The sequence below is a fragment of the Sardina pilchardus genome, chromosome 18 (assembly GCF_963854185.1).
Source record: "Sardina pilchardus chromosome 18, fSarPil1.1, whole genome shotgun sequence".
Taxonomy (NCBI): Eukaryota; Metazoa; Chordata; class Actinopteri; order Clupeiformes; family Clupeidae; genus Sardina; species Sardina pilchardus.
In genome coordinates this window covers 15402025-15419524 of record NC_085011.1, presented here as the reverse complement: position 1 = coordinate 15419524, position 17500 = coordinate 15402025, and the positions used below count along the sequence as shown (strand labels likewise).

At 45.6% G+C, this 17500-nt stretch overlaps 2 protein-coding genes across 3 annotated transcripts in view; both read right to left on the bottom strand.

The window, feature by feature from the left end:
* The window catches only part of arhgap22 (Rho GTPase activating protein 22), a 15004-nt gene extending 14994 nt beyond the window's left edge, over nt 1-10 (bottom strand). Inside the window, exon 1 of the mRNA XM_062520396.1 lies at nt 1-10. This exon is cut by the window's left edge and continues 328 nt beyond it. The gene's annotated coding sequence lies outside the window, so the exon portion shown is untranslated.
* A 3455-nt stretch (nt 11-3465) lies between these two features.
* Nucleotides 3466-16783, bottom strand: si:ch211-223a10.1 (putative ZDHHC-type palmitoyltransferase 6). Of its 2 annotated transcripts, XM_062519323.1 has the most exons (12): nt 16519-16783; nt 15077-15212; nt 10978-11088; nt 10512-10644; nt 9751-9929; nt 9528-9576; nt 9119-9144; nt 7057-7130; nt 6201-6363; nt 5691-5773; nt 5191-5381; nt 3466-4741 (listed from the first exon to the last, which is right to left on the bottom strand). In XM_062519323.1, the coding sequence occupies exons 1-12, from the start codon at nt 16628-16630 to the stop codon at nt 4289-4291; spliced, it is 1710 nt and encodes a 569-aa protein (XP_062375307.1). In that variant the 5' UTR covers nt 16631-16783; the 3' UTR covers nt 3466-4288. The 2 variants fall into 2 exon arrangements, with proteins under 2 accessions (XP_062375307.1, XP_062375308.1); XM_062519324.1 differs by lacking the exons at nt 9119-9144; nt 9528-9576.
* Between the last annotated feature and the right edge of the window lie 717 nt (nt 16784-17500).

Sequence of the window (17500 nt, the reverse complement as noted above, 5' to 3'; positions counted from 1 at the left end):
GAGGAGAGGAGAGAGGATGGGATAATGAGAGAGAGAGAGGAAGGGAAAAGGAGAGAGACATAGAGGTGGAGAGATGGAGTGGTAGTTAGAAAGAAGAAATTGTATTTATATATATAGAGAGAGAGAAGGAAGAGAGAGGAAGTGGTACATAGAGGGATGAGGATAGAGCGATGGATAGAGAGAAACGAAAGAGAGAGAGAGAGAGAGTGGGGGATAGAGGAGAAGAGAAACTAAGATATCTCTCTTGTCATAAGAACCTTGACTTATCAGGAACCACAGCACGCAACACACAAATGATATGAAGAAGGGTGTAAAAGTGTGTGCAATCACGGCAAAGCTGTTAACACATTTGCAAGTGTGACATATGGAACAACACAGCTATCTGGATCAGTAACTCAGGTTTCTATGGTTACTATGGTATACTTGCATATACAAGGAATTTGGTGTCTGCATTTATCCCATCCATGAATTAGTGAACACACACAGCACACAGTGAACACACACAGCACACAGTGGATGTTAGCCAGGGGGAAACGTGTAATTTATTTGTGGTGGCCAGAGTAATGTGTGTGTGTGTGTGTGTGTGTGTGTGTTTATGTATGGTGGCCAGAGGGGCTCTTTGGCGCCCCCCACAGGCTCAAGGTTCAAACTGGCTACTGAGAGAAGCATGGAAGTTATCTGTATCTGACACACACACACACACACACACACACACACACACACCCCATCTCAGCTATCTGGATATGGCAGGACACCATCACACACACACACACACACACTACCCCCATCACAGGTATCTGTATCGACCAGGACAATACACACACCCATACACACACACACACACACATACACACACCATCACGGCTATCTGCATGTGCCAGGACCCTCCTGGTCTTCTGACAACACTCCACAGCAGCATTCTACTTTGCTGGACTTCTGACAGTACTGTGTGTGTATGTGTGTGTGTGTGTGTGTGTGTGTGTGGAGTTCTCTAAGAAGATGAGTTGATATGAGAAAGAATCTTCCCAGATTAGCCAGTCACACACACACAAGTACATACAAATACACACACATCAAAGCCAAAGGGAAATGTTGTGCTGATATGACACACACACACACACACACACACACACACACAGAGCTCATTAGCGGTGATTAGGTTCTCTCTCATTCCCTCTCTGATAATTGACCATTCCCATCTCTCATTGGCTACCGTCCTCACCATCAGGTGGTGACATCATTACAATAGACACATCTGGGGGAGGAGCTTGCAGGTATTAAACATACACACACACATACACACACACACACACACACACACACTCATTCTCTCTCACACAAACACATGAAAGAAACCAGCAGGCAGTATGAACACACACACACACACACACACACACACACACACGCACACACACATGCACACACACACACTGTTGTGTACACAGTCTTACCTCTGTTGTGGTCAGTTAGGGTCCCTGTTCTCTGACCTCCATGTGATCTCCGCCGGTCAGGTAGAGTATGTGAACGCAACATGACCCTTGACCTTTCCTCAGCGTTTAAAATCCTGTGTCCATGGAGATGCCCTGGAAACTGTGGAAATCTGCTCTGCTAGCTTAGTCACACTGTGTCTCTCTCTCTCTCACACACACATACACACACACACAGAGGATCTCACACACACACACACTCGGACTGGACAAGAGAGTGGACGCACAGGCGGCTGGAACGTGAGACGGCACAGTACACTACAGGAAGTGATGCGTACAGAGGAGGAAGCGAAATCTGCTGTGTTTGGCTTCAGTGGGCCAGTTCCTCGTGATAATGGGGAGATTCACAGACACATACACACACACACACAAACCTACAAACACTTCCACTTATAAAGATGAATGCATATGCAGACACACACACACACACACACACACACACACAGGCATATGAGCATTTCAGTATTTCTCGTGTGCTACTGGGTTCTTGCATTAAACCACACAGAAGCAAACATCAGCAATATCTCCACAGCCAGACATTCATGTGTGTGTGTGTGTCAATAAGCAAAGGTGATGAGGCTTACTGCATGTCACCTCCAAACATGCCATAACACAAGCAGTTAAGCATGCACTCATACACATACACACACACACACTCACACACACACACACACACACACACACACACACACACACACACACACACACACACACACACACACACACACACACACACACACACACACACACACACACACACACACACACACACACACACACACACACACACACACACATACACACAGACACGCACGCACGCACTCACACACACACACACACTCACACTTGGACACTTGGAGCTAGTGCGTATGTAGGTTATAAGGGTAGTTTCCCAATCAGGGTAAATGTGAAATGACATTTGCCGGGTTTCCCAGATTCGTTGTCAAGAACTTCTTAGGAGCGCTCTAAGAACGCTCTAAGAAGTTCTTCGCACTTAAGAGCTTCTTCACGAATCTGGGAAACCCGGCCATTGTGTTTCTGTTTCCATGGCACTGCATCTGTTGAAGGACAAAAGAGATGGCTCAGGTGGAGGTGTGTTGGATTAATGTTTTTTTTATTTTCTCAGATGTACTTAACAATCAATTAAACAAACAAACAAACAAACAAATACAAAAACATGTCCCAATCCCACCTCCATCTCTCTCTCTCTCCCACTTGTTTCTACATCTTCACTATCCTATGACAATAAAGGCAAAAAGGCCCCCCAAAAAGAAAAGAGGAAATAAGAGCAGGGGCGCCATCAGAAATCTTGGCCCCCATGAACGATTTCAAGAAAAAAACAAACAAACTAAACAATTATAAACCCTAAATCATTTATTACCTCCGCCAAGGAGGCTATGTTTTCATCAGGTTTTTTTTTTGTTTGTTTGTCTGTCTGTCTGTTTGCTTGTTTGTCTGTCTGTCTGTTTGTTAGCAAGGCCTGCATGGATAAAACATTCAAACGCTTCAGAATGACTTCAGGTTTGAAAACAGGGTGAAAACCAGGTGAATTCTCTCATTTCATAGTTTAGTTACAGGAACAATACAGGCAGAGGTCTGCGCTCTCTGAGTGCTTTTCTAGTTTATGGATTGTATTGCTCTCCTCCCTCTCCTTCAAATGGGATTTGGGTTGGGAGCTGGGGTCCCATTTCTGAGGCTGAATCTGTAGTGTGTTTGTTGAGGGCACCTCATTAGTTATGAAACCAGTTCTTAGAACCAGCATCATGTACAGTAGGCTAATCATTTTATCTCGCATAATATATCCTAGTACAGCAGTTCATTGCACTCAGTTCAACTCAGCAATTAATAGAAATATGTGCTGTGTCACTGTGCCTTACAAAAATAAATGGCAATTGGTATTTAATGATGGCACAACACGAGCTGATCTGACCTGATTTGTCCGCTGCTGAACAAACAAACACACACACACACACACACACACACCATCACAAGGCTGTTTTATTTTAAAACTTGCAACAAAAATACTTTACAATGTGTAAAATTCAAGTAAACGTCCTCCTGTTAGACAGACTAGTTTATACAGTGGGATCTCTGTCTGCAGCATACAAACAAACAAACATACAAACAAACAGATACACAGACAAGCATGCAGGTAAACATATACAGGTGTATGAGGTACACATGAAGGAATAGAACAGAACACACACACACACACACACACACACCACAGACACTCCCTCTTTCTCTAACTCACTCACGCTCTCTCTCTTTCTCTCTCACACACACACACACACAGAGAACACTCACACAACAGAGATCACAAGTGAACTGTTCCTTTTAAGACACATTAACAGAGCATTGAGTGGTCATGTATTGAACAACAATAAAAGATTCAATCACAATACACAGACCTATAATGTCACGCACGCACACACACACACACACACACACACACACACACACACACACACACACACACACACACACACACACACACACACACACACACACACACACACACACACACACACACACACACACACACACACACACACACACACACACACACACAAAAACACAGCAGTATATCGGTATAAGTGGTCGATCTCTAAGGGAGGCCTGAGTTTAGGAACTATATTAACATTAAGTTGATTGAGTGTTGACCATAACACGCACTCCCACACACACACACACACACATGTAGACACACGCACATACAGAGACAGACACACAGACACAGACACACAGACAGAGACACAGACACACACGCACACACACATACACACACACACTTGAAATCCTTAAACCATATGTGTTCCTGCTCTCCCGGTTCTGGGGATGCGTCCCTCAAGGAGGAAAAACAGGACGTTCCTCCATCGTTCCTTCCGGCTTAGCGCAACTGCCGGAGCACGCCGGAAATACGTCGTCGTTCCCATGGCAACCACCTGGAACTGCTCGTTCAGCAACCACAGTTCCCATAGCAACGTGAGTGCGTTCAGGACGCACAGCACCACCACCCAGGCTTCCCGCCCGATCACCGTGGTGACAGGCTCCGCCCAGAGGAGTGGCTTCATGTAGAGCCCGCCCACTGCGAGAAAGAGGATGTGGCTAATCGCCATGGCAATCAGGAAGAGCAGGAAGAGGCGGTGGTTGCCCCGGCCGACGCAGCGGTTGAGGAAGAGGCAGTGGTGGTCATAGTTCAGGACACACACGTCACACAGACGGCAGTGCTTACTGTTGTCCACCTGAAACAGCTGTAGAACACGCACACACACACACACACACATAGACACACACACACACACACACGTCACACAGATGGCAGTGCTTACTGCTGTCCACCTGAAACAGCTCCAGAACACACACACACAAACACACACACACGGCAGTGCTTACTGCTGTCCACCTGAAACAGCTGCAGGAGACACCAGTGTGACCAACGTGAATCACACACACATACACAGTACACGCACACACACGCACACACACACGAACACACACACGAACACACAGACATACACACAAACACACAGACATACGCACAAACACACACACAGACACTAGGGCTGTAACAATATACCAAATTCACAATTCGGTTTGTATCACGATTTTTTCGATACACCTCATATTTCAGCATCGATAATTGAGTGAACTGACACACACAGACACAGACACACACAGACACACACACACACACACGTACCTCGCAGGTGGTGCAGAAGTGCTGTGGGCTCTGCTGGTGGTGCAGCAGGTCGGCGATGGAGGTGTATCGGGGGTCGGAGGTGGAGGCGGCCATGCGTCCGGGGTCCCTCCTGAGCAGCGTCCAGTAGAGGAGCAGCAGTGCCGAGCAGTGCAGCACACACACGTGCAGGAGAAGACCCGACGGCCACACACGTGAAGGGTTAAGGAGCAAACACACACACACACACATATACTGTACACACACACACCGGCGACCCTGGTTCGATTCCCGCCCCGTGGTCCTTTCCGGATCCCACCCCAACTCTCTCTCCCACTCACTCCCTGTCTCTCTCTACAGTACTATCCTATCTGATCTCACATACACACACACACACACACACACACACACACACACACACACACACACACACACACACACACACACACACACACACACACACACACACACACACACACACACACACACACACACACACACACACACACACACAGCAAGGATATTGGGGAGGATCTTGTAGAAGATGCAGATGATAGAGTGTAGAATCCCAGCTGAGAGGGTTCCCAGATACACCGGGTTAGGAAACCTACAACACACACACACACACACACACACAAACACACAGCTGAAAGTGTGCCTATATACACCGGGTTAGGAAATGTACAACACACACACAAACAGCTGTAAGTGTGCCTACAGTATATAGACTGGGTTAGGAAACCTACAGTACAACACACACACACACACACTCACTCTCACTCTCTCTCACACACACACATTGAGCTGAAAGTGCGCCCAGATACAGAGTTAGGAACCCTGCAACACACACACACACACACACACACACACACACACACACATATATACAACAAACAAAGTCATAAACAGATATACACCCATAGTGGGTGAATACTGTGTGTGTGTGTCTGTGTGTGCTCACCTCTGGTAGCTGATGCAGTGACAGTACATCTGGATGAGTGTGTGTGTGTGTGTGTGTGTCTGTGTGTGCTCACCTCTGGTAGGTGCTGATGCGGTGGTACTGCGTTAGCGTGCTCCTGGCCAATAGCGGGAAGAGAAGCCCACAGACCACACCCCCATACTCCCCCATCGCCGTGGCGACAATAAGAACCACGCCCCCGCTCAGGGACGGCAAGAGAAGCGTCCAGTAGTAAATACCTGCAGTCACACACACACACACACACACACACACACACACACACACACACACACACACACACACACACACACACACACACACACACACACACACACACACACACACACACACACACACACACACACACACACACACACACACACACGCACAGGGTCATTTGGGCTGTATGATACCTGAAGTATGTGACATCATCAGCCTGATCAAGCCAGGTGCGTAGAGCTGTTTTCAAGATGGTCTCCATCTGTCCTGACTCACAGAATTATGCTCCTTACTGTCGTTTGACCGAATCAATTCATTGATATTCAAAAATCATATCGCGAATAACAAACACAATATCTGTTCGAAAAATCCCAATGAGATATTTTCCCCAGCCCTATACTGAATACAGTTTAAATTGCCTCTCCTTATTAGCAAAATGAATATGATGACTGATGGATTCAATAATGATGTTGTCGGGTTGAGAGTTTGTGGTGTGTGTGTGTGTGTGTGTGTGTGTGTGTGTGTGTGTGTGTGTGTAGCGTGGGGTGTGTGTGTAGGGTGAGGTTGAGTGTGGGGTTAGCTGATCCACCATAAGATGGGTCAGCTTAGTGTACGCACCTGTGTGTGTGTGTGTGTGTGTGTGTGTGTGTGTGTGTGTGTGTGTGTGTGTATGTATGTGTGTATGTGTGTTTGCATTATGGGGTCTGACCTACCGTAAGAGTTTGAGGGCTTGTAGTCGGCTGGTTTGTTGGCGTACTTGGACAGGAGCTTGCTCAGCTCCTGATGCCTGTCAAGAATACAAAACTCATCAGCATCCAGAAGTGGAACTTCAAAAAGAGAGCCAGAAGTAGAACCTAAAAAAGATTTAGAACCAGAAGTGGAACCTCAAAAAGATTTAGAGCCAGGAGTGGAACCTCAAAAAGATTTAGAGCCAGATGTGGAACCTCAAAAAGACATAGAGCCAGAAGTAGAACCTCAAAAAGATTTAGAGCCAGAAGTGGAACCTCAAAAAGATTTAGAGCCAGAAGTGGAACCTCAAAAAGACATAGAGCCAGAAGTAGAACCTCAAAAAGATTTAGAGCCAGAAGTGGAACCTCAAAAAGACATAGAGCCAGAAGTAGAACCTCAAAAAGATTTAGAGCCAGAAGTGGAACCTCAAAAAGATTTAGAGCCAGAGGTGGAGCCTCAAAAAGATCTAGAGCCAGAAGTGGAACCTCAAAAGAGCTACAGACAGAAGTGTAAGAACATCTAGAACCACAACAATAACAGGCTACACCAGACATGTAAATGAAGCATTTCGTTCACAAAGCATAAAAATAGGCTCAGAACAATACTCTCATTTACAGAGGCGGACATCCCGGGTTCAGAAAGTAAAAGTCCTGCCAAGTATTTGATCCAACCATTTAGTAAACCAGCTCACCCTAATTAGCTGCCATGTAGATCAGGGCCCGTATTCACAAAGAATTTTAGGGCTAAAAGTAGCTCCTAACTGGCGAATTTAGGGAGGAACTCCTAAAAATAATGGGCGTGTCACTCCTAACTTTATGACTCCTAATTTTTTTCACTAAAAGTTATTCACAAAGCATTCTAAGCCTAAAAGTAGCTCCTAAGTCTAGGACAGCGTAAAAGAACTCGAGAGGACTTCTAACTCACTAAGACCTATTCACAACCCGCTTTTAGTGGCATTTCACGTCGCGATGTTTTGAAATGACCGTGCAGTGCAGGAGCTCGCTGTCATGCAAGGGAATAAATGTGCATTGCAACTAAGGATGCAAATGCAATAATGCCACCGACAACAAAAACCACCATTGCATGTTAACTAAATGTAACGTCTTATTGTGCCTAATTAAATTAAATCGCTTCTCCTCTTTGCAAATATAGGCTACGTGTTTTCATACAGATTAATTTAAAACATGTTGCAAATATACTGCTCCAGTCCATAGTGTTTCATTAAGCCTAGGCTTGCTTTACTCTTTATTCATTAAGGCTATGCCTATTTATTCATCATTCTCCATCCTTCACAGCCCGACATAGCGCACGCATTCTCACCAGCTAAGACCTAACACCTGTCACTCAACTCGTCATTGTAGGGGAGGTTTGCCATCATTCCCGCGTTATAATCACCAGCCAATCAAGGTGGTCACTTTCATCAAGCTCGTGCATGAGTAATGACGTCAACCATAGCAACGAAGACTCACTTTTAGTTTAGGAGTGGGCGTTTCTCCTTACTAAAAGTAGGTCTGAAAGGCTTTGTGAATAACTTTTAATGGAAAACTCCTAACTAAAATCTTCTAGCGCGATTTAGGAGTACTCTTAGTGGTAAGATAAAATGCTTTGTGAATACGGGCCCAGATAATTAGTGATATCACCTGTGTTAAGTGCACAGGTAGAAATAATATATGGCAGGACTTTTACTCTCTGGAACCAGGAATGTTTATTTATACATGTTCGCGCCACTATCACTTCTGTAGCCAGTTACAGTAGATGTTCTTTGAACGAAACACTTCGGTTCCATCCCTGGTGTAGCCTGCCTGGAAGCATCTAGAACACCCTCCCATACTGGAGTTCTAGAACACAGTCCCATACTGGACTTCTAGAACAACCCCCATAATGGAGCTCTAGAACACAGTCCCATAATGGACTTCTAGAACAACCCCCATACTGGAGTTCTAGAACACAGTCCCATAATGGAATTCTAGAACAACCCCCATACTGGAGTTCTAGAACACAGTCCCATAATGGAATTCTAGAATGCTGATGAGTCATTGAGCTTACTCGTGGTGAGGACGGTTTGGAGAATTCTTTAAAAAAATAAAGAAAATCACTTTACTCAAGGTCTCCGACAGAAGACCGCCACAACACACACACACACACACACACACACTCTCTCTCTCTCTCTCTCACACACACACTTATTCTAACACATACCAAAAGGGACGCACACATACAAAGATATTCAAACTCATATTTGCATGTGCACGACCATCATTCAGTTGTGCGTATCCAAGCATCTATATTTATTCAAGCTACTGTGTGTGTGTGTGTGTGTGTGTGTGTGTGTGTGTGTGTGTGTATGTGTTTGCCTACAGTGTGCTTCTTCAAGTGTGTGTGTGTGTGTGCGTGTGTGTGTGTGTGTGTGCGTGCATGTGTGTGTGTGTCAGACAGTGAGCAGGCTACCACTGACCACACCGGAGTTGTTGATGTTGTCGTCCATCTTGCCTGCCAAGAGACCACTATGAAGACAAGCCAAACACACAGACACACATGTGCGCACACACACATGTGCACACACACACACACACACATACACACGCATGCACGATAGATAGAAAGGCAGAAAGTTCACAAAGGAAAAGCACTGAGCTGTCTGACGTGTGGAGTGTGTGTGTGTGTGTGTCAACACACACCGGTAGGAGTTTCCGCGGCTGGCGATGTCGAGCGGCGTGTGTCCGTTGTGTGTTTCGGCGTGTAAGAGGCCCAGGCCGGCGTTCTGCAGGAGAACCCAACACACCTCCACACACCCGCGCTCAGCTGCCACATGCAGCGCCGTCGCCCCCTGCTGGTCCACTGCCTCCGCTGCACACCGCTGACAACACAATACACACACACGTCAAACTCCCTTTCTATCACATACACACACACACACACACACACACATATCAAACTCCCTCTCTATCACACACACACACACACACACACACACACACACACATACACATAGAGACACACACAGACATAAAACTCCCTCTCTATCACACCCACACACACACATGAAACTCAAATGTGCACATACAATATCAAACTCTCTGTCACACACACATCAAACTCTCTCTCTGTCACACACACACACACACACACGTGTGATGAGGAGGAGGAGAGAGGAGGTGTGATAAGGAGGAGGAGAGAGGAGGAGAGAGGAGGTGTGTGATGAGGAGGAGGAGGTGGTGAGAGGAGGAAAGAGGAGGTGTGTCATGAGGAGGAGGAGGAGGAGAGAGGAGGTGTGTCATGAGGAGGAGGAGGAGGAGAGAGGAGGTGTGTCATGAGGAGGAGGAGGAGGAGAGAGGAGGAAAGAGGAGGTGTGTCATGAGGAGGAGGAGGAGGAGGAGGAGGAGGAGGAGGAGGATGAGGAGGAGGAGGAGGATGAGGAGGAGAGAGGAGGTGTCCTCACATTGTTCCGCAGCAGGTAGCGCACCACGTCCACGTTGCCGATGGTGGCGGCCAGGTGCAGCGGCGTCAGCAGGAACTGGTCCGTGTCCGAGAACTGAAACATTCCACTATCCGCTAGATACTGCATGGAAATACTGAGAGAGAGAGAGAGAGAGAGAGAGAGGGGGGGGGGGGGAGAGAGGAGAGGAAGAGCAAGAGGGTTATCACAGCAGGTTCATTAAGAGAACAGAAGTACTTCACACAACTGCTAGCTTTCGCTCCTGAGAAAAGCACTTCATTTTTAGAAGGGGACTTGAGAGGGAAGTTCACTCTCTCTCTCTCTCTCTCTCTCTCTCTCTCTCTCTCTCTATCACACAGTCTCTCTTTCTCTCTCTGTCTCACACTCACTCTCTCTCTCTCACACACACACACACACACACACACTCTCTCTCTTCCTCTCTCTCTCTTCCCCCCCCCCCATGACTCACAGGCTCCCCCCGCAGGCGGCGTGGTGCATTGCGCTCTTGCCCTGGTGGTCTCGAATGTGGAGGTCGGCTCCGTGCTGCAGCATCTTATGCATGGTGTACACGTTGCCATGCCTACGGAGAAAGAAGCACAAAATGGACATCAAGTACATTCTGTTGGTCTTATTACATTTTCTAACTTGAGAGGAGTCACTTTTAAACGTGATGCTAGCAGGCGAGATGCTAATGGCCTAATCAGATTCAATGATCTACATGTATGCTAGGCTGGAGCTAAAACTGGTATCGCCAGACTCAGAGAACGGCTGGATGAACTAGAGAAAGGTAAAAAAAATCAATTGTTTAACTCCAGGGGATGTGGAAAATGAGTGTAATTCCCCAAATGGTGGAATATAATAATACATTTTATTTAAAGCGCCTTTCAAGACACCCAAGGTCACTTTACAGGGTTGCAAAATCATCACATAGAAATAAAAAGAAAAGAAAATGTTAAATGTTAAAGTCAGTTAGCCAGTCCATAAGCTTTTTTGAAGAAATATGTTTTCAGTCTACTTTTAAAGACAGTGATTGAGTCAGAGTGTCTGATGTAGTCTGGCAATGAATTCCATAGCTTGGGGGCAATGTAGCTGAAAGCCCTCTCTCCCAGAGTGCAGAGGTTCACATCAGGGACACGTAGCAGGCCTGCTGAGGAGGATCTCAGAGGGCGGGCAGGAGTGTACACTTCCAGGAGGTCAGTGAGGTAGGTAGGGGCGTTGTTGTTTAGGGACTTGTATGCCAGGAGCAGGACCTTGAAATTGATTCTGAAGGCAACTGGAAGCCAGTGCAGCTGCATGAGCGATGGTGTTATATGGCTGGTGGATTTGGAGCATGTTATAATCCGCGCTGCAGAGTTCTGGATGAGTTGGAGCCGGTGAAGTAGCTTATTTGGAATTCCAGACAAGATTGAGTTGCAGTAGTCCAGGCGGGAAGTCACATACGCATTGACTAGGACTTCTGCACTCTGCTGGGTGAGTGCTGGGCGGAGCCGTGCAATGTTCCTTAGATGGAAAAAGGCATTTCTTGATATGGTGTTAATGTGTGCATTGAACGAGATGGTATTGTCCAGTATGACACCAAGGCTCTTGACCTGTTTGGAACAAGGGATGGTGCTGCCATCTACACAGATGGTGATAGGTTCCATCTTAGTAAGAGCTGATTTGGAGCCAACCAGTAGCAACTCAGTCTTACTGCTATTCAGCTTCAGGTAATTTTGTGTCATCCACACGTTGATGTCATGGAGGCAGGCAGTAAGTGCAGCTGGCGGAAGGGTGGCAGTAGGTTTCACTGAAAAGTAAAGCTGGGTGTCATCAGCATAGCAGTGAAATTGAACATCATGTTGCCTGAGGATAGTGCCAAGTGGAAGAAGGTAGATAATGAACAACAGAGGGCCCAACACAGATCCCTGGGGCACCCCTCTTGTCACAGCAGTACTCTCAGACTTGCAGCTCATCATTTGTACGCACTGTGTCCTACCAGAGAGATAGGAGGTGAACCACTGGTGAGCACTGCCACGCACTCCGATATTAGCTAAACGTTCCAGTAGAACATGGTGAGAGATGGTATCAAAGGCTGCGCTGAGATCAAGGAGAATCAGAATGGAAATAAGTCCATCATCAGCTGCACAGAGGAGATCATTAGTAATCTTAACCATGGCCGTTTCAGTACTGTGCATAGGACGAAATCCAGATTGGAATGGCTCAAAGAGATCATTGTCCTTCAGGTGATCCTGGAGTTGAGTCGCCACTATTTTCTCAAGCACTTTGGAGAGAAAGGGCAAGTTAGATATAGGCCTGTAGTTGTTGAAGTTGTTAGAATCCAATCCAGGTTTTTTCAGCGTTGGTCTGACAATAGCTGTTTTAAAGGCAGATGGTACAGTGCCAGAGAGAAGAGAGGTGGTTAGAATTGATGTAATCATCGGAGCAATAGATGGCAGGCAACTCTTAACCAGGCTAGTTGGAAGAGGGTCCAGCTGACAGGTGGAGGAATTGCACTTTTTGATGAGGCCACAGATGGCACATTCAGTAGGGAGACTGAATTCACAGAGTTCATTGTTGTAAGATGAGCCCAGGGTGCACTGTGAGTATGGATGGTTCAGCTGATTAATTGAACATTCTAATTGCTGATGGATTGCCTCAATTTTGGTATTGAAAAAGTTCAAGAAGGCTGAGCAGCGTTCATCAGAGAGTTCTTGATGGGTGATGTTATCAGGTGGCTTAAGAAGACCAGTAACAGTGGAAAGAGGGTCCTGGTGTTTCCATGTCCTTGACTGATTATCTTTGCATAGTATGATCTTTTTGCAGCACAGAGAGCATTTTTATACTCATGTACGTGTTCAGAGTACATGTCTTTATGCACAGTAAGACCAGTCTTTTTTGACAGCCGCTCCAAGCGTCGGCCCAAGGATTTCATATGCCGAAGTTCTGGCGTAAACCAAGGAGCGGAGTGCACAAATGAAACAGTGCGCGTCTTCATAGGAGCAACTTTGTCAAGTGCTGTATACAAACATTCATTATAGTGGTCAACTAAATCCCCTAATGAACTATTCAGAGCAGGTGAGGGATAAGTGGCAATTAGAGAAGTGAGTTCCTCAGGTTCCACCTTTTTGAAGAATATCTCTTAAAAGCCCTGATGCTGACCCACTGATGTCAGTGATTGGGACTTCTAGTGTTAAATCAGCACACATTTTGTGTATTTATCAACACACATCAGCTCAGAATCAGCTTTATTGGCCAGGTTTGTGTAAACAAAGCATTTGACTTTGGTTAATCTTTGCCTCAAAGTACGACATTCAAAAACAATAACATAACAAGAATAAGAAATACAGAACAATAACAATAGAATTAAGGGCAATAGAATTAAGTAAGGGCCCTTAAAGTTACACAAACTGTACAACTAATTAATCCCTTTAGGAGAAACACATACACGCACACGGGCACACACGGGCATACACACAGACATCCACCCACACATCACAGAAATACAAAGTACAAAAAAAAAACAAAGGACAGTGTTACTGGCTACTGTCTCTGTCTCTATTGGCTTAAGCTTTGAGTAAGGAGCTTAGGGCAGATCAAAGGCCCAACACAGACTTCCCTCTGGCTCAGCCTGCAACTACACCACTTCCTATAGAAATAACGCACAGCATAGAGCCTTCTTATATATCAATACGGCTTAATTATACTGAATTCTATTAATACTGAGTAAGCATTCACTAGGACTACACAGCTTCCTATATAGGTATAATGCACAGCAGAGAATCATCTTAAATGTCAATACTGCTTAGGCATTCACTGATTACATTCACTACCTACAGAACATTCAGCTTATACATTCATTCCGTATAAAGGACATTTAGCCTATAATACATTAGCCTACATTAACTGCTTATACATTCATTTCTCATACATTATTCACTCCTTACACATTCACTGTTTATATACATTCATTGCCTATGTACATTCACTGCTAACATTCATTGCTACTACTTAAGTTGTCAACCCAAACCTATAGCATTCAGGATTAGCTGCTCCATGCTACGCCTCTATTCTAACACTATCATCACAGACCATAGACTTTATACAGCCTAAGTCACAGACACACGATAACAGACGTTCTAGAATCAAAACACAGGCGGAACATCGGTTTCTATGAGTGGCATGTGGAGGAGAGAACGCTCGGTTCTGTTCGGTGTCTACCTCATATCACCAGACACACAGCTCACATGATAACACCTCGTCACAGTGGAGGGCATTTATAATGTATGATACACACACACACACACACACACACACACACACACACACACACACACACACACACACACACACACACACACAAAGAATAGAGAAGACACACACACCCTCTTTCCCACACACAAATACACATTCTCTCTCTCACACACACACATTGACAGACTCACACAGATATAGACAAATACACACACCCTCTCTTCGATACACACACACACACGCGTGCGCACGCGCACACACACACACACACACACCCACACTCTCTCTCTCTTTCTCTTTCTCTCACAGACACACACACACACACACGTCACACACACCTGCAGGCGAAGTGGAAGGGTGTTTGTCCAGAGTCGCAGGGCAGGTTGGGGTCGGCCTCGCTGTCCAGCAGAAGGTCTCCCACAGCACGGTTTCCATGGAGAGCAGCAAAGTGGAGCGCTGTGAAGCCACCCCAGCCTACACACACACACACACACACACACACACACACACACACACACACACACAGAGAGCATGCTATCTTTGTATGAGATGGACAAATGTGGTGCACGAGAAACTACACACACAAAGTAGAACAAATACAAATGCATGTGTACACACACACACACACACACTGATGAGACAGCACCAGTCTGACTCTGACCTAACTGTCAGTCTGTCTGAAACGGAGCTCTCTGCAGGGCAAAGGTTATCAGAACCTCATCTGACAGTTCCTGTGACAGACACACACACAGCTGACCTCATCATTCCATGAAGAGACCGTACACTGTTAAGTTAATGTATAACTTATAAAGTATAACTATAACTCTTATATTATTATTACTATGTTAGGTCTATTTTAATTGTCCATATATTTATACTAGTACTGTTATGACTATCACTATACTTACATTTTGTACTGTACATATTTATTGCTGGTCACTAGAATGTAATCTTGCACTGTTGCACTGTGGAGTTTTTTTGATTTACTAAGCTTACATTTTACATTTTGTACTGTACATATTTATTGCTGGTCACTAGAATTTAATCTTGCACTGTTGCACTGTTGGACTTATTTGCACTACCAACTTGACACATACCTCATACTGGATCACAGTACCAATCCTCAGTACATTCATGCACATCTTATCCATAGTATTTTACTGCTCCTTTAGTCATGTTGATTTGCTTTGTATTTTCCTGTTTACATTGTATTGTATGTTGTGTGTGGTGTCTTAAGCTGCTGGGACCTTGAATTTCCCCTTGGGGATCAATAAAGTATCTATCTATCTATCTATCTAAAGTTTCGTGATATCGAAAGTGTGTGTGTCTGCCTTCCTGTAGACCTGTACTGTAACTAAAAAGTGAGGGCAGGTCGACGTCAGCCAGCTGGCGCTTGTCACGCCAAGCTTAGCACGAAGTGGGTGTGAGCCTGTTAGAACTATCGCTGTCCAGTGGCTAATCTGGCTCTACCCGCATCGCGTCTGAGCCTTCCATTAATAGTGAATAAAGCCGATCGCTTTCGAGGAGAACGGAAAAAAAGCAATTGTCACACAAGACTATGGCACGCCACATCAGACAGCTAGCTATCAATCACAAAGCAGATCTATCTAACGACTGGATGAGGAAGACCAACGTTAGCTTCCTTCCCCGCCAACTTCGGGCCAATTTATCCAGCTAGCCATATCTCTACGCTAATGTTACGTTATGGCTTTACCATGTCAGTGTAATTATGTAATACAATCAGAAATATGTTTATATAAAACGAGTAAGAAGAACTTGCCTTTCTGTTTGAGAACAGAGCGATCGAGCTGGATGAGATGCTCGCATTGCTCGAGATTACCACGCTGTACAGCCTCTAATATGCCGCCCTCTCCCGCCGTAACAGGGACCATGATAGCCTGTCGTTACTGCCTCCGCTGACTGCTCAGTTGTCAAACACACAGCGGCGATTATGACATTTCCGCGCAGGTAACGCTACCCTTCCCCTGTCAAAGTCCACCGGAGAGCAACATCAGAGAGCTTTGTTTGGTTGGTTAACAGTGAGGAGGCGAGTCGGTGATGACAATGAGCCACGCCTGGCTCGAGCTGAGTCGCTTGTTTGGCTAGACTTCCTGATGTGACCACGCCCTCTCCGTGACGGTCAGATGACAGAAGACAGCAGCGAGAGTAGCGATTTCTTGATACAGACATCCAGGTGTTTCCAGATGCAACAGGCTACGGTGTCTCCTCTGAGATTCCAGGAGTGGAGTCGTGTGGAGTTTAGCGTGAATAAACCGAGGTTCTCCTGCGGGCGCGCTAAGAAACCTATTCATGGAATCAAAACTACAGTGACTGAGAATGCCATAGGCTACACTTGTATGTTTATTCATAACGGTCATAAGAATATAACCAGAGACACTTATATGCTTTAAAAAGACTTTGATATAACTAGATAGACAGGGCACTCATTGCTGGTCTTCGAAGGCTGAAATGCGCTGTTTGTAGTGGTTGTCTAATGTCTGTCTTGATGTCTGTACAGGAACGCTGTGCGAATACGCCGCTCTGTCTGGCACCTGGCTATTTTGTGTCAGTTTAATTATTTGTTTTTTGCTTTTTCTTTTTCTTGTTTTATTATTTTGATTATTGTTGTTATATGTTTTGTGACTCAGGGCATTGCTGTAAAAGAGCTTGATGCTCAGTCAATTTTCCCTGAATAAAAAACGGTTGATGATGATGATGATGCACACACAAGTCTGTGGGTAGGCTACTTTGGTAATTGTTTT

Bases quoted from the DNA above. Each gene is read 5' to 3' on its own strand.
- si:ch211-223a10.1 (XM_062519323.1), bottom strand. From the start codon at position 16,630: ATGGTCCCTGTTACGGCGGGAGAGGGCGGCATATTAGAGGCTGTACAG. The intron at 9,930-10,511 runs GTGAGGACACCT...TTGTGTTGTCAG, and splicing joins GCTACCTGCTGCGGAACAAT to CGGTGTGCAGCGGAGGCAGT. The intron at 4,742-5,190 runs GTACGTGTGTGT...CGTGTTCTACAG, and splicing joins ACTTCTGCACCACCTGCGAG to CTGTTTCAGGTGGACAACAG.